This window comes from Lagopus muta, chromosome 16 (genome assembly GCF_023343835.1).
Source record: "Lagopus muta isolate bLagMut1 chromosome 16, bLagMut1 primary, whole genome shotgun sequence".
NCBI classification, from domain to species: domain Eukaryota; kingdom Metazoa; phylum Chordata; class Aves; order Galliformes; family Phasianidae; genus Lagopus; species Lagopus muta.
Genome location: NC_064448.1, coordinates 9,270,942 through 9,287,911, shown reverse-complemented (window position 1 = coordinate 9,287,911; position 16,970 = coordinate 9,270,942). Strand labels below are relative to the sequence as shown.

At 48.7% G+C, this 16,970-nt stretch overlaps 2 protein-coding genes across 3 annotated transcripts in view; both read left to right on the top strand.

Moving 5' to 3' along the window:
- The window catches only part of ITCH (itchy E3 ubiquitin protein ligase), a 232,467-nt gene that overhangs the window by 151,577 nt on the left and 63,920 nt on the right, over positions 1 to 16,970 (top strand). The window contains exon 19 of one of the 2 annotated variants that reach the window (XM_048963528.1): positions 4,056 to 4,215. The exons of the other annotated variant lie outside the window; for it this stretch is intronic. Coding sequence (XP_048819485.1) covers positions 4,056 to 4,200 — 145 coding nt within the window. The 3' untranslated portion in view covers positions 4,201 to 4,215. Of the gene's footprint in view, positions 1 to 4,055; positions 4,216 to 16,970 lie in introns of those variants that run through there. 2 annotated transcript variants of the gene reach the window in all.
- On the top strand, positions 3,010 to 16,788 carry LOC125701470 (protein MANBAL-like). Its single transcript, XM_048963567.1, has 3 exons — positions 3,010 to 3,323; positions 15,312 to 15,506; positions 15,987 to 16,788. The coding sequence occupies exons 2-3, from the start codon at positions 15,357 to 15,359 to the stop codon at positions 16,092 to 16,094; spliced, it is 258 nt and encodes an 85-aa protein (XP_048819524.1). The 5' UTR covers positions 3,010 to 3,323; positions 15,312 to 15,356; the 3' UTR covers positions 16,095 to 16,788.

The following is a 16,970-nucleotide window of genomic DNA, read 5'->3' as shown; positions in this document are numbered from 1 at the left end:
AAATGCAGCACAAGTTATTTATTGCCTGCGTAGATGATCTTGATGCAACTCCATTTCAGAGCTGGATAAAGAGCGTGGAGAGAAAGGGAAAGGAGGGGAGGAGAGGGCAAGGGAGGGGAAGGAAGGAAGGAAGGGAAGGAAAAGGGAACTGTGAAGGGGAAGAGAAGGAAGAGAAAAGGAAAGGAAAAGCCAAGAGAAGAAAGGAATAGAAAGGAAAAGCAAGGAAAAGGAAAGAGAAGAGAGAGAAGGGAAAGGAAAAAGGGGAGGAAGGAGAAGGAGAGAAGGAGGAGGAGAAAAGTCGCACGGCTCCGGCGCCGTCCGAGAGGAATCCGGCCGCCGCCCCACTCCACCCTCAGGCCCCGGCCGCCCGCAGGCCGCCCTCAGCAACGTGACGCCGCAGGCGGTTGGTAGGGCCCGGGACGGAAGTGCTTCCTGCCGGCGGAGAGCACTTCCGGGGCAGCGCGGCGCGGGAGCGGTGAGCGGTGAGCGGTGAGCGGGGCTGGCAGGAGCGGATCCGTGCCGGGAAGCGGGTCGGGCCTCGGCGCGGGGGCATCGAGGGGCTGTCGGGAGAGGAGCTCGAGGCGCCGCCGGCAGCCAGAGGCGGGTCCCGGCTCGCGGCTTTGCGGGCCGCGCGGCCTCGCAAGAGCTGCGGGTGCCGGAGCGCAGCCCGGGGCGAACGGGGCGGCTCCCGGGCGGCGGCAGCGCCGCGCTCCGTCGCGCGGTGGGAGCCGTCGCGCTGCGATCCGATGCCGTCGCTCTTCGTTTGGCCGTGGCGGGGAAGCCGGCGTCTCGCTCGCTCTCGCTGAGCGTCGTTTGCGTGGCGGCGGTCCTTGGAGATGGCGGCGGGGAAGCGCGGGGCTCCGTCCGGATGGCGAGTTTGGCTTTTGGCCTCGCTCGGTGGAGTTTTGCTTTCGGCCCGGAGTGCGCCGGCAGGAGGCTGTGGATGGCGGGGCCTGATGGTGCGGCAAGGATGGCGACGGGGTCGTGTGGCTGTGGCGTCGGCCGGCCGGCGGGCCGGCCGGAAAAGCCTGGCTGGAGGCCGATTCCTTTTCTGATTGCCTTTTCTGATGCGTTGTTGTGCGTTGGTGTTTCAGGTGTGTGAATGAGGACTCCCCGCTGGAATTTGTGCCGAGCAAAGCTGGACGAGGAGTGGATCCACGCGCCTGGTGCCCTGTTTGAGTGGGGGAGGAGCGGGCACGGCTGAAGGTTTGTCCCTGGCTCCGGATGTCAGTGAGCGGGACGAGTGCGGGCTGAAGTTGTGTGTGATTCTGTTTGTTGCTTGGGAAGGGCTGCCCTGAGAGATTGGTGGGAGGGAGGGAGGGCGGGCGGGCGAGGGAGATGTGAAAGCGGCGAGCAGTCAGGAGCGCGTGGCGTCTCTGCCCGCTTTGGTGGCGCTGTTTGTAGTCTTTGGGCGCACAGTGAGGCTGTGTCCAGCGTCCCAATTCAAAGGCAGGATTGGATCCAGTTGCGGCCCATCCGTCCCATGCAAACGCTTCTCTGAGCTGGTCCTCTGATACTAAAGGGGAAAAACAGGGATTTCTGGCACAAAAAGCCAGATTTATGGGAAACAAGGCAGATTTAAAGGAAAAACAGTGATTTCTAGGAGAAAAAGCCGTATTTCATGGGGAAAAAACACAGATTTAATGGAAAAACAGGGATTTCTGGGAGCAAACCCCAGCTTTAAGGGGAAAAACCCCAGATTTAAGGGGAAAAACAGGGAGTTCTGGGAGAAAACCCCAGATTTAAGGGAAGCAATAAGGATTTCTAGCAGAAAAAGCCATATTTAAGGGGAAAAACCCGAGATTTAATAAGATAAACAGGGATTTCTAGCAGAAAAAGCCATATATAATGGTAAAAACCCGAGATTGAAGGGGAAAAAGAGGGAATACTAGCAGAAAAATCCATATTTAAGGGGAAAAACCCTAGATTTAAGAAGAAATGGAAGCTGGAGCTTCTTTCTCCCCGCAGGCAGGCGCCGTCAGGTCCACTCTGGAGCGCAACATTGTTTGCGCTGACCTCAGGAGATCCCTGAGCGTGCCCTGAGTGTTGTGTGCTGCGTGGCCCAGCCCCAGAAGGGGATTCCCACGTTGCAGGAGTGAGAGGATGAAGGAGGCCGAGGGCCCTTTTCTCGGGGCCGGCTCCTGTGTGGCCTCTTGCTTTCCGGAGAGAAGGGCTGCCCGCTGGGCACAGGGAGCGCCTTCTAGCTGGCGTCCGGTGCCCTGTCCTGCAGCCCCCTCCTCATGCTATGTGGAACGCCATTGCCAGCAGTGCGGCTGCCATTTTAGAACCTTCGCCGCATCACAGCCGTCACCTTGGTCACCGCTGCCCCGGCCAACGCACTCGCTCTGAGAGCTCTGACAGCCATGGCTGGAGCGAAGAGAGCGAGGGGCGATGCTTGCCCTCTTTTAAATGGGAAGAGGGAGCTTGGCTTCCCAGAAGCAAAGAGGAGGAGGGGGGCCGCCCTTAAGATCAAGCGGAGGAGGGGGCAGCGATTCCGTTTCCGTCGCGCCTGGACCAGCGCTGTGACCACCTCCGTGGAGCCCATGGAGGTGGATCCACCTCCGGAAGAGCCCATGGAGGTGGATCCACCTCTGGATGAGCCCATGGAGGTGGATCCACCTCCAGATGAGCCCATGGAGGTGGATCCGCCTGCGGCACAGCTGGCCTGGCACCACACCACCGTGCCAGGCCCCGCATCGGCGCCGTCCCACCGCCGCTGGTCCAGGCGCTCGGCTCCCTACCCGCTGCGCGGCCCCCGCCCCCAGCATTAGCTGGGTGGCATGAGTTTCCATCAGCTCCTCCTCCGAGCCTCCTGGGGAGCCAAGTTCTCCTCTTCCCATTTAAATGCTGCAGGAGTTACAGTTTAGTTCTTGTTGTTGTTGTTGATTTTAGTGGTTAGTGTTAGTGTTAGGAGTAGGTTATTGTTCGTATGTTAGAGTTAGGCATAGGTTACTCGTAGTCTTTTAGTGTTAGGCATAGGTTCCTGTTCTTATGTTAGAGTTAGGCATAGGTTACTTGTAGTCTTTTAGTGTTAGGCATAGGTTCCTGTTCATACTTGTCAGTTAGGGGTAGATTGCTGGTGTCGAGTGGCAGTGAGCAGCGCTCACTCGGTAAGCACACGCCTGATTGATCATGCGAAGACATGAGTGCGAGTGCCGTGAGCACGGAGGCCCGATGGCATCTTGGATGGATTGAATTTCCAGCTTGTGACTTTTGTGTTGCAGACCGTCGAGGAGCAGAGTGTGAGTGGCTGCGCCGTTGCGTTGGGCCCCAGGAGAACAGTGTGTGAGTGTGTGTCGAGCATCCTGCGTGGCCGTTGCCAGGTAGGTGTGCCTTCCTTTGCAGTAAGCAGTGCTTAGGCGTGAGCCCAGCTCATCGCCCTGTCCTCAGCAGATGGGCTTTCTGCGTGCTTTATTGCTGTGCTTGGTGCCGTACGGCACAGCTGCTGGGTAGGAGCACTTACCAACGTAGACATTGCAATGTTGCACCTGTTCTTCTGGCTACTGAACCATATAGAGAGAACAGAGATCCCAGCAGTGTTTGTTGCATGAAGGTTCTTCTTCCTTCGAAGTCTCTAATGAGAAAATTCCTCTTTCTCAGGAATGCATTATTTTGTTAACTTAGGAGCTTAGGATGTTTTGATACGTTTACAAGATAGTCCCATAAATATACTGGAGTTGAAGATAATTCATTAAGCATTCTGAGTCTTTTTCTTCTTATCTGCTATTACTTGGCAAGGCAGCAGGTAATGAAACACAACAATGTCATTATTGAAAGGTTTTTGCATTCCATGGGCATTCCGCTTAGAGGCAGTGGGTAGTTTGTCAGCCCAGTGACACATGAATTTAAGGATGCTATTGTACCTAGTGCACAGTTTGCTTATGCACATCAGTGGGGTGAATCTTACAGAACCACAGTTATTGTGTAACATTTCCTTAACTTGATTCTTGAGCTCTAAACAGTTAAGAAAAGTCCTTATATTCTTCATACACATCAATTCTACTGCGTGCACAGTCTGGACCTGGTTATTTATAATCACGTTTTCTTCCTTGCAGAGAGAATGATATTGAAGAATGTGGCTTGGAAATGTTTTTCTCAGTTGACAAAGAAATTCTGGGTGAAATCAAAAGCCATGATTTGAAGCCAAATGGTAGCAACATTCTCGTGACAGAAGAAAACAAAGAAGAATATATTAGGTAAGATTAAGTGAAGATTTTGAAATACTCTTATCTCTCCTGTCTCTTTTATCTCAATCAAGAAAATACTGTCACTATGCAATATGAAGCATTATTGAAATTCTGTCTATGAATAATTACTGATGTTGGCAAAATGTGGCAATCGTTCAGATTCTGCGTTTGGAAGGAAAATATTGGTGGAAATATTTAAAAAAATATATTACTATATATTACTTTTCCCAAAAGATTCAGTTTAGTAGAAGCTCCACTTGTTTTTTTTTTTTTTTCCCAGAGATAATTTAGCTTAGCAGAACATCATGGCAACAAATGTGAATGGTAGTTCCCCATTGCACACATTATTCTTCACATTTTGCCTTTGTAGACTGCTGATATTCTCTCCAGCCATTTATGCTGTTGCTTGTTTTTAACCAAAGAACATTTTTGGATGCTTTTGTGATAAACTTGAGTTTTTAAAAATGCATCGTTTCGATACTGGTTTCCATGTGAACTGCCCTTACAGTGCTGTTATGTCCTGGCATTTGTAACAAGGCAGCATTGTGAATAATGTGAAGTGTTGTACTGTCGTAAATGAGGAATTATGATATAGCAGCACCAGAAGGTTTTAAAGCAAGGAAAGGAGCCTACGAGTGATTCCAGAAGAAAACCATGAGCTCAGGTGGTCTGGAGAAAAACTATGAGGTGCCTTGTCTCAAAAGATCCCCTCCTTGTCTCAAAATATCCCCAGTGAGCAGCAGTGTACAAGCTCTGCTTTAAGGTGTGAACTTCAGCATCGTCTTACACAGAGGATCTGCTCAAAACAAAGAGGAAACAAACAAGAAACCACTGCACACATGGCAGACATGAGATAAATTGAATCAGTAAAATTTTCCTCTTTCTTATGATATGTTGTGTGAAGGCTTTTTGTGGGAAAGGTTTGAGAGATGAGAGAGTAGGAATTGCTTTCATGAGTCGTCCAAGAGCATTTCACAGAAATGGTAACATTTGCAGAAGGAACATATTGGCATTTTGCAGTTGTGCAAAATCCTGATTGGGATGGAGAGTAAGCAGTATCTGCAGAAGACCATTCTCTTCTAGTTTTGAGGAACCCAGGGAGAGCTCGGATTGCAGCCTAAGTAATACTCTTTCTTCTGCCATACTCTGGGTCCTGTGTTACGTTCCCCAGAGTTTCATCTCTCCTTTAGATTCCAGTTCTCCTGACAGGTTAGGCTTGAATTCAGCATAATATCTGCTTCTCCCTGGGTTCAGGTTCTTCGGGTCTCCTGCCTGCTTTTCACCTTTTTGTTAATGGAGAGTGGAGTTTCTACCACAGAGCAAAGTTTCATGATTAACAGAAACAAATATGGAACTTTCCAAATGGACATAGTCGTTTCTTGGTAAGCTAGCAGTCCTACTTATCTTCACCAGTACACCTGACCTAGATTTTACCTTGTCATGGATAATGACTGAGATTTCTGGGGACAATATTAGATGAATCTAGCTCTGCCTTTTTTTTCCTTCTCCAAATACCTAGGGACTGCTGTGCTCTCATTAATATCATCAGTGAGTAGATGCTGCCTCCTGTTTGAGCTTAAAATGCTTTCCATAGCAGTGGTTGGAAACATAGGGTTTTAACTCAAAACTGTTGGCACAGAGTGAAGGCTGCAGGTGCAGTTGTACAGTGCTCTATCCCTGGAACTTCCCAGACTTTACGTCACTTTTCTTCACATCACTTACGGTTCATTTCAGAATAAACTAACAAAGATTAACTTGGGTTGGCATAGCCCATTGTAAATTATCCTCCTGTATCTTCTACAGGCTGGTAGCAGAATGGAGACTTTCCCGAGGTGTTGAGGAACAGACACAAGCTTTTTTTGAAGGCTTCAATGAAATCCTGCCACAGCAGTATCTGCAGTATTTCGATGCTAAGGAACTGGAGGTAAAGGATTCTTTGACTATTGCCAGATCCAGGCTGTGACACGTAGTACTTAAATTTCAGTCAGTGTCTGAAGAACAGAGTTCGTGAAGGCTGACAGTTCTGTTTGGAGAATGTGTGAGAGAAGCCTCACGTGTTGGTGAGTGTTTGGTGAGTGTTTGGTGAGTGTTTGGTGAGTGTTTGGTGAGTGTTTGGTGAGTGTTTGGTGAGTGTTTGGTGAGTGTTTGGTGACTGTTTGGTGACTGTTTGGTGACTGTTTGGTGACTGTTTGGTGACTGTTTGGTGACTGTTTGGTGACTGTTTGGTGACTGTTTGGTGACTGTTTGGTGAGTGTGTTCTTCTTCACTTTCTTCTTCACAACCGACACGTTTCCAGCGCAGAGATTCTGCCAGTATAAACTTTTTGACTGATTGCTTTTGAAATCCTTGACAGTGAGTTTTGCTTGTGTTTAAAGAATGAGTAATTTGAAAGAAAGGGAGGTAAAAAGCCAATATCAGTGGATGATCACATTACTGCGTGGACCAGGTTTTAGCTACTTTTGGTCTCTCAAAATTATACTCTGAAGCAAAACATCATTTCTGCACGGAATTGTATGGTTAGGCAGTGATGAAGTATACATTCCTGGCTTGAATGTCTAAATACAAACATTTTCACAAATGGCTTTTCTATTCTGTGCTCTCTCCAAATTCAACAAAGTGGTTGTTATTATTTGCTGTGGAAGTTGTGAAGTTTACAATTCAAAATGAGAACGCTGTGATTGTAGGTGCTTTGAAGTACAATAGAGTTTGAGTACAGTACTCTGCTGTAGAAGCAAAGCAGTAGCTTGTAGTTTCATGTTTTTATCCTTTTTCTCCCCTCAAGGTGCTCCTGTGTGGAATGCAGGAAATTGATTGAAACGACTGGCAGAGGCATACCATCTACAGGCATTATACCAGAACCAGCAGACAGATACTGTGGTTCTGGCAGGTTTGTAGACTGCTTTTTTCCTCAGAAGAGCACAGCAACAGCTTAGTGAGCAACAGTCAGAATTACTCAAGAAATTTGTAGTGTGTAAATATAAATTATTGCTGCTAATCCAGCTATTCTAGGGGTGATGATGAAGTGAAAATGTAAATAATAAATTTTACATCAATGTTAATTATTATTTTTCAGTTTGTAAAAGAAATAGATAACGAAAAGAGAATGAGACTTCTACAGTTCGTTACTGGAACATGCAGATTACCAGTGGGAGGATTTGCTGACCTCATGGGTAACAAGCCCTCTTTAATGCATTTTGTACTTCTATTAATTCCTTTCTTTAATAAGGACCAACCTGTATATGTAAGGATGTTTTTTATGAATGTATATTGACTCTTCTTCCTAAGTCTTGCGTACTGCCAGAGCTGTGACAGAAAAAGGGACGGGGGAGTGTTCACGCCTTCCATCAGTGATTTGACAGATGGTTTGGACGTGGTCCTGGTAGGACAGCCTGCTCTGGGTATCCCTGCCTGATCAGAGTGGAAGGACCAGGAAAAGTCCAGAGATTCCTTCCAGTCCCAAAGCAATTGTGTGATTCAGTGATTGAGTTTCTTTCAGAACCACTTCATATTTCTGCATTTTTCTACGTGGGTTTCTTCAGAGAGATGTAGGGAAAGGCAGATGTCTTTGGTCTCTGCAAGCAGTTAAAATCTTGCTTTCTCTTCAAGCCTTTCACACTCACTTGTCGTGTATTACTACTGATACAGGTAGGCAGCTAGACCTGAGACTTAATTATTTGATTTTTTTTACAGGGAGCAATGGACCCCAAAAATTTTGTATTGAGAAAGTTGGGAAGGAAAACTGGTTACCTAGAAGTCACACCTGGTAAGTAGATAGGATAAAATTCTGTTATGGTTCTGTTTTTACTGATGACAATCTACTTTGAGATTTCAGAAAGTGGGTAATATATGAAAGTGGCTGAGATTGTGTGAAAGCAAAACACTGGGTTATGCCAGTAAGCTTTGTTGAGTAATAGTTGAACTTCTGAAAAACAGTTTTGTTGTGGAGCTGATTCCATTGTGAATGCCATGGATTTGCACACTACTGACAAGAAAAAATGTAGTAAGTGGCACTTTTTTCCCAGGAGTTTGGGATTGATCTATCTTGGCACTGAAAACAAATAGGCACACTCGTGCTCCCTGTTCGCTAGAGAAATTGCAGCTTCTGCTCAGTTTCTCAATTACACTGGTGCTTTGTGAAAAAGCTCAAATTTTAAATTTCAAATACAAAAGAGAGATGAAGTGAGGCTTCTTACTCAGTGCATCACCATTTCTGGGAAATTATTGTTAGAGTGCTTGTGCTTTAACTCTACTTTCACAGATAAATGCACATGAAGGTACAGCTGTGTTAGAGGGTATAAATCCAGTTATCCCTCTGAACAGGAAAGTTGATATGCCTGTGTTCCTAATGGCTTTTTGGTGGTTTAAATAATTCCACAATAATTCAGGTTTTCCTTTGTTTTCAGTTTCAATCGCCTAGACCTTCCACCCTATAAGAATTACGAGCAGTTGAAGGAGAAGCTGTTATTTGCAATTGAAGAAACAGAAGGATTTGGACAGGAATAGCTGTGATTTGCACCTTGAAGAATGTGAACTCCACACGATGTTCTTCTTCACTTCTTCTGCTTGTTGCACACTTCATTGTAAAGTAAACTTGACTTGGATTTATTTAACAACACTAGTGTGTAAGTCAATGGATGTTATCCTGAGGTTTTATCCACGTTAACTCTGGATTTCTACTGAGCACTTTCAGAAATCAAAAGAGCGATCAGATATGGCTACAAAGGAGTTATGACCCAAGTAGAGATTTAATACAGCTTTGGGCTCTGCTTTGTTTTACCTTTCATTACTTAGAATGTGTCCTTAATGACTGACAGGTTTTTTAAAATAGTTTTGTCTTTCCTTTTTAGTAGCATATTTTGCTACTGATGTACTGGGAAGTTCATTAGTAGCTGCAATGCTGCAGCAACATCATAACCTCTTTACAGCAGTGTTATTAGAGCCGACTTGTGACCGTCCTCTGCCTACTGTGAGCAAATTCATCGCTTAAGCTATTTTTTTAACTCAAGTGTGGCTGGACTGTTTTTCCTTGCCCGGAGTCTGCTCACATGCCAGTGGGACTCAGACTGCTGTTAAGGGGATGTCAAACTGTGGCACAAATCCAGGGCGTAGCTTTGTGTTGTTTTTCTCACAGTCTTGCGAATTTCAGCAAAATAAACGTCTGCCCAAAGTTGCTGGAACGTTTGCTTGTGCCCTCCGAAGAGTTCTGATCTTTTTCTGTGTAACACATCTAACTTCTACAACTGTGTTAACGCTGTGCTTCTTCCCTTGTTTTGCGAAAGACGAGACCGCCTGGGATTGCACTGATTCAATGCAGATTCCCATTTGCAGACTGATGTTTCTTGTGGGAAGTGTTAATGGACATTATACTCAGTGTTATTCTTCCATGTTGCAGTCAGTTTTCTCTGAAGACTTTGTTGGTTTCTCAGGAAGAGGTACAAAATAGCTGGATTTTAAAGATGATAATACTTATCATTTTTGGTGAGGAACTGGTAATGCCACATTAGCTAAGATCAGAGGACTTGGAAGTTTATCCACGGATTCCAGACTTTTGACATGTTGGAGCATCAGAAAACAGTTCTATAAAGATTAGAACAAGTTCTTGGGGAAGATTTCTATGCTAGGTCACCCTAAGCTGCTCACACAGCTAGTAACTTTTGTAATATGTCCTTACTGGATTTATAGCATCTTTTGCTTCCTTTTAGAATCTGTTAATATTCAGTTCTCTTCTGGTTTACAGTGACATTTTATTGCTCCTTTAGACTGAATGCACTTTTCAGGTATGGTCAGCTCCTTCCTTATCTGAAGGGAGGAAAGGAAACTTCTGTGAGTCGATGTGGCTGTTAGCCGTAGTCAGAAACGTGGCACTTGAAGTAGCACAGGTTAAAGCATAACCGTAGCTCAGAGCACTGGGACAGCAGCAGCTGTTCTGAAGAGGCTTCTTATGCTGGAGCTGAACCAGGACAACAGGAAACTAGAACCGAACCTCCAGTCTTGAAGAGAGCATTTCCTTCCTTCTGTCTGAACTGCCAGAGGGAAAATCTGATTCAGGCCTTTTAAGAACCAAGGCATGACAGTTTTAACTGACTTTCTGAAAGAGTTTTTCAAGTTGAGGTGATACATGCTCACTGGAAAGAAGAATAATAAGACCTTAGAGAAAATGCCTCCTTTTGTCATGTGTATTCTAGCAAGAGCAGTGGGAAAGAGTTTCTGATGATACAGGGATTATCCTCTTTCACCTTTTCACTGGCGGTGAAAGCTAGCCTTGCTCCACAGTTTTACTAGGAGGAAAATCTGCCAATTTCAAGACATTTGATGGCTATTTTACCGTATACAGCTCACAAGGAGAAGAAAAAAGCCTTATAAATATTCTGTTTATGTTAATTCTTACAGTGAAATCTAGTTATCTAACATATTTACAAGAGAGATTGAATTCAACAGGATAATGCAAAATTAAGCTACGAAACATAGTTTGTGTTCTGCATAATGATTTATGGTTCATGTAGGGAAGCTAGAAATGTTGGTAATGTATAAATATCACCCAAAAGGCTTTCAGCCCTATATTTTTAAAATAAAAAATAGTTATAATTGAAATAGCCTTAGCCCTAGTTCTATAGGGTATGGCTGTTTAATATTTTTATGGTTGAAATGTTTAGTTCAGGAAAAAGGTAAATGCTTGTATATATTTTTGCAGTCTCGGATTCCACTTGCTCCATTTTTTCTTTCTTTAATTTAAGTGGCATGTTTGTGTCTTTCCTGCTGTATTAGGATGGGGAGAGGGGGCTGGATATCCCAAGCACCAGAAATGATTTTAGAGTACTGCAAACAAAGAATCAGCTGGGAGAAAAAGTCTGTGAAACGTTGTATTTGGCCAATAATTAAAGTAAGCTAGTACTAGCTTGATGAATTGGCAATGTTCTTCAAGTCTGAGCTAAAGTTTACTTAAACCTTTTACTTTGTAAGCTAACAAACCTGTTCATTTTTTATAGCGTGTTCTGTAGAAATAAAAAGTTGTCAATATGAACCAGCGGTGCACTTTTCTGTTCTTTATGGGGATGTGGTGGAAACATCTCGTGGATGACCCACAGCATCTGCTATCCCACGTAACATTGGGCTTCCAGCAGAGGTGAATGAATTTGTCTCCCACTGCTCCTCCCACCACTGCTTGAGCAGCCTGAGCTGTGTGAATTGATACTGCGTAACAAATGCGTGCTCATATGTTGCTGCCAATTAATCCTAATTTTCAAGCATTAAAATAACTTCTATTTAGAATTTTGCCTTATGAGAATGACATGAAAAAATGAACGGAATGCTGAGCTGCTGATCTAAAGTAACAAAGCCTTATTGCTCCAGTAGCTCAGGAAGCGTTTGTGTATGAAACTGCGCAGTAAATGCGCCGTGTCTTCATCTGATCTAGCACTGAAGCTTGTATTTTAATGCATTTGTTTGTGTTCCAGAAAAAGAACTCTGAACAAAAAAACCTGTTTAATTTTTCTTGTTTGCGTTATCACTACATGCTGCACTGAATTTGTGATTTCAACTCCTTGTTCTATTGGTATCTCCAGCCCCCTTTCTTGCGGGTGTCTTTTTAATTTTCTTCAAGAATCATTGTCTGTGTATATATGCTCTAGTGAACTAGGACATAAATGGGATCAGCAGCACTGGATTGTAAAATACTGTACTGAAATTCATTGTCGAAATTTCCTTGTATTGTAATTTCAAATACTCAGGTAACTGTAACAGTATCTCAGTAAGTCAAATACTTTTATAAAAGGACTTCAAGAGATGGTAGTCCTGTTGTTGTTCCTTCTGTGTTACGAAGCAGCAGCGTAGAAATGAATGATTTAGCTGCTCCTGGGGCTTGGAAGTGGGCTGGGATGGCACGTTTTCAGATTTTGCCTCATGGGGACGTGAGTGGGCGTTGGGCCCGAGCCCACTGCTGTTTGTCACAGCACAGGGGCTGCGGGGGACGCCGGCAGCGCAGAGCAGGGAAAGCCAGGCTGTGTGTTGGCATGAAATCTTCCCTCTGTACAAACGTAGCTGCTGAGGTTTTCCCCCAGGTCTTTGTGCACTTGGATAATAAGGCTCTGCAGCAAAAGCAGCCGGGCACTCCTGATACTTGGGGCTCAGGAAAGGGCCAGAAGAAAGGGGGTGGCCAGCAGGGACAGGGAGGTGATCGTCCCCCTCCCCTCTGCTCTTGTGAGGCCCCATCTGCAGTGCTGCGTCCAGGTGTGGAGCCCCAGTCCGAGAAAGACAGAGAGGAGAGCCACAGAGATGAGCAGGGGACTGGAGCAGCTCCCTACAAAGACAGGCTGAGGGAGCTGGGCTTGTTCAGCCTGGAGAAAAGAAGGCTATTGGGTGATCTCATTGCAGCCTTCAGTACCTAAAGGGAACTTAGAAACAGGAGGGGAATCTTTGAAAGGGTTGATAACAGCAGGACAAGGGGAAATGGTTTGAAGTTGAGGGAGGGAAGATTGAGGTTGGATGTCAGGGGGAAATTCTTTCCTATGAGAGTGGTGAGGTGCTGGAACAGCTGCCCAGAGAGGCTGTGGATGCCCCGTCCGTCCCTGGAGGTGTTCAAGGCCGGGTTGGATGGGGCCCTGGGCAGCCTGGGCTGCTGTGAAATGGGGAGGTTGGTGGCCCTGCGTGTGGCAGGGGGCTGGAGCTTCATGATCCTTGAGGTCCCTTCCAACCCTGGCCATTCTGTGATTCTTGAGTGAAGGGCAAACCAAATCTGAGTCTGGTAAGAGCACAAAACAATGAAATGCAGCACAAGTTATTTATTGCCTGCGTAGATGATCTTGATGCAACTCCATTTCAGAGCTGGATAAAGAGCGTGGAGAGAAAGGGAAAGGAGGGGAGGAGAGGGCAAGGGAGGGGAAGGAAGGAAGAAAGGGAAGGAAAAGGGAACTGTGAAGGGGAAGAGAAGGAAGAGAAAAGGAAAGGAAAAGCCAAGAGAAGAAAGGAATAGAAAGGAAAAGCAAGGAAAAGGAAAGAGAAGAGAGAGAAGGGAAAGGAAAAAGGGGAGGAAGGAGAAGGAGAGAAGGAGGAGGAGAAAAGTCGCACGGCTCCGGCGCCGTCCGAGAGGAATCCGGCCGCCGCCCCACTCCACCCTCAGGCCCCGGCCGCCCGCAGGCCGCCCTCAGCAACGTGACGCCGCAGGCGGTTGCTAGGGCCCGGGACGGAAGTGCTTCCTGCCGGCGGAGAGCACTTCCGGGGCAGCGCGGCGCGGGAGCGGTGAGCGGTGAGCGGTGAGCGGTGAGCGGTGAGCGGTGAGCGGTGAGCGGTGAGCGGTGAGCGGTGAGCGGTGAGCGGTGAGCGGTGAGCGGTGAGCGGTGAGCGGTGAGCGGTGAGCGGTGAGCGGTGAGCGGTGAGCGGGGCTGGCAGGAGCGGATCCGTGCCGGGAAGCGGGTCGGGCCTCGGCGCGGGGGCATCGAGGGGCTGTCGGGAGAGGAGCTCGAGGCGCCGCCGGCAGCCAGAGGCGGGTCCCGGCTCGCGGCTTTGCGGGCCGCGCGGCCTCGCAAGAGCTGCGGGTGCCGGAGCGCAGCCCGGGGCGAACGGGGCGGCTCCCGGGCGGCGGCAGCGCCGCGCTCCGTCGCGCGGTGGGAGCCGTCGCGCTGCGATCCGATGCCGTCGCTCTTCGTTTGGCCGTGGCGGGGAAGCCGGCGTCTCGCTCGCTCTCGCTGAGCGTCGTTTGCGTGGCGGCGGTCCTTGGAGATGGCGGCGGGGAAGCGCGGGGCTCCGTCCGGATGGCGAGTTTGGCTTTTGGCCTCGCTCGGTGGAGTTTTGCTTTCGGCCCGGAGTGCGCCGGCAGGAGGCTGTGGATGGCGGGGCCTGATGGTGCGGCAAGGATGGCGACGGGGTCGTGTGGCTGTGGCGTCGGCCGGCCGGCCGGAAAAGCCTGGCTGGAGGCCGATTCCTTTTCTGATTGCCTTTTCTGATGCGTTGTTGTGCGTTGGTGTTTCAGGTGTGTGAATGAGGACTCCCCGCTGGAATTTGTGCCGAGCAAAGCTGGACGAGGAGTGGATCCACGCGCCTGGTGCCCTGTTTGAGTGGGGGAGGAGCGGGCACGGCTGAAGGTTTGTCCCTGGCTCCGGATGTCAGTGAGCGGGACGAGTGCGGGCTGAAGTTGTGTGTGATTCTGTTTGTTGCTTGGGAAGGGCTGCCCTGAGAGATTGGTGGGAGGGAGGGCGGGCGGGCGAGGGAGATGTGAAAGCGGCGAGCAGTCAGGAGCGCGTGGCGTCTCTGCCCGCTTTGGTGGCGCTGTTTGTAGTCTTTGGGCGCACAGTGAGGCTGTGTCCAGCGTCCCAATTCAAAGGCAGGATTGGATCCAGTTGCGGCCCATCCGTCCCATGCAAACGCTTCTCTGAGCTGGTCCTCTGATACTAAAGGGGAAAAACAGGGATTTCTGGCACAAAAAGCCAGATTTATGGGAAACAAGGCAGATTTAAAGGAAAAACAGTGATTTCTAGGAGAAAAAGCCGTATTTCATGGGGAAAAAACACAGATTTAATGGAAAAACAGGGATTTCTGGGAGCAAACCCCAGCTTTAAGGGGAAAAACCCCAGATTTAAGGGGAAAAACAGGGAGTTCTGGGAGAAAACCCCAGATTTAAGGGAAGCAATAAGGATTTCTAGCAGAAAAAGCCATATTTAAGGGGAAAAACCCGAGATTTAATAAGATAAACAGGGATTTCTAGCAGAAAAAGCCATATATAATGGTAAAAACCCGAGATTGAAGGGGAAAAAGAGGGAATACTAGCAGAAAAATCCATATTTAAGGGGAAAAACCCTAGATTTAAGAAGGAATGGAAGCTGGAGCTTCTTTCTCCCCGCAGGCAGGCGCCGTCAGGTCCACTCTGGAGCGCAACATTGTTTGCGCTGACCTCAGGAGATCCCTGAGCGTGCCCTGAGTGTTGTGTGCTGCGTGGCCCAGCCCAGAAGGGGATTCCCACGTTGCAGGAGTGAGAGGATGAAGGAGGCCGAGGGCCCTTTTCTCGGGGCCGGCTCCTGTGTGGCCTCTTGCTTTCCGGAGAGAAGGGCTGCCCGCTGGGCTGCCTTTTGCTAGCAGGAAGTCGCACCGTCGGAGCACACGAATGGAATGATGGCTCTCGTTTGCCCCTTGTAGAAAGCAGCCTCCTGGAGAGCAGCAGAGCAGCAGGCTGTCTGCGCTATGGCCGCTGAGCTGCATTTCTCGCCCCCTGAGATCCCTGAGCCCACGCTGATGGAGAACGTGCTGCGCTACGGCCTCTTCTTTGGAGCCGTTTTCCAGCTTGTGTGCGTGTTGGCCATAATGCTGCCAGTTCCCAAGTGCCCAGAGACAGTAAGTAGCGCTCTGTTTGATAGAGGTTGATAGAAATGCTGAGGAAATGGGCTGGGAGGGAAGCAGCTGGAGCCGTTGCCTACGGTAGCGCGCCACGGCATTGCTGAGAGTGCGGCAGTTTGTTCTGTGCTTCCTTGGGCGTGCGTGCTGTTCCTGGTGGCACGCAAGGAGCCTGGAGGTGCAAGCTGATCTTATCGTCGTGCTGCTGCTGCTGCTGCTGCTGCTTCTGTGGGCTGTGAGTGGCAGGCAGGGCGTCCCCCTGTGCAGGGACTGCCTTGCAGGCAAGGCCTGTAGACTGTAGCTTCCGTGGGATTTTTGGGAACAAGAGAGAGGTGGAGTTTCTGTTGTGCCCTGATGTCAGGAAGGCAATGTGCAGCGCTGGCACCCAAAGCTGCCCAGTCAGGTGACTTGAGCTCCCAAAGCGAGCTGTCAGGCAATTGTCAGAAAGTTCCCTGACTGTTTGTGAATTGATTCCTGCAGGACTCGGACGGCTTGGAGTCTAAGACTTGGGAGACGGTGAAGAAACCAAAGGCAAGTGCTGCACAGCTGAGCAAGAAAGGCAAGAAGGAAAGCAAAAAGAAACGGTGAGGGCTTGAGCGCTAAGCCTCAAAGGCCAAAGGGAGCAGCGGGAATGCTTCGTGAGAGGTGCTCCAAAGGCAGCGCACTGTACGTCTGGTTTTGTGGCGTGGCCGTGCTTTCCCTTGCATGGACATTGGAGAGGAACTGAGGAAGCTGGAAGGGCTTCTGAGGCGTGACCAACAAATCAGACTTTGCCTGTGCGGGATTTCACGTCTGGCAAGAGCTGGGGACGCTGCATTCCTTCAGGGTCCTTCAGCTCGATAGCTGTTTCAGAATGTTGACGATGAGGTGAACTTACCGCATGTGGTTGGTCATGAGCGGTCTCCAGGCTATTTTATTGTCTGTTGACATATCTACAAACTGCAACCCAAATCCCTTAGTTTAAAATAAAAGGGAAAGAAACCTTTTCAACCTGGTGCTGCCTCTTTCAGTAGCTGGTCAAAACATGCCTGGCTTGGGCTGGCAGTGGCAGGGCGATGAACCGGCCGGCTTCACGTCCCTCCCTGGAGATGGAGCTGCTTTTCCCGCGTTTCCATGTTGGTCTTCCCAAGGGGTGGCCTTTCAGCCAAAGCGTAACTGCTAGCGGAGCGTGTGAGCATCAGCTTGCTCTGTGAGGAGTGAGAGAAACAAAAGGAGAGGAAGCAGCGCGCGAGGAAGAAAGGTGTCCCTGCACTCAGCCCCTTGAGCTTGTCCCTCCAGCTTGCCTGGTGGCTTTTCCAGCCTTCTGTAGCACTGACTGTTCCTGCTTGCCCTGGGAAGGCCAGCTGCAGCTGCGGGCAGCCGTGGCCTGCACGTCAGGCTCCTGTTGAGCCGCGAGGAGTTCAAGTGCGGGTGGGCTGGTGTGAAGAGCAGCGCTGGGAGTGGGGCAGGAGGAGAGGGCAGCAG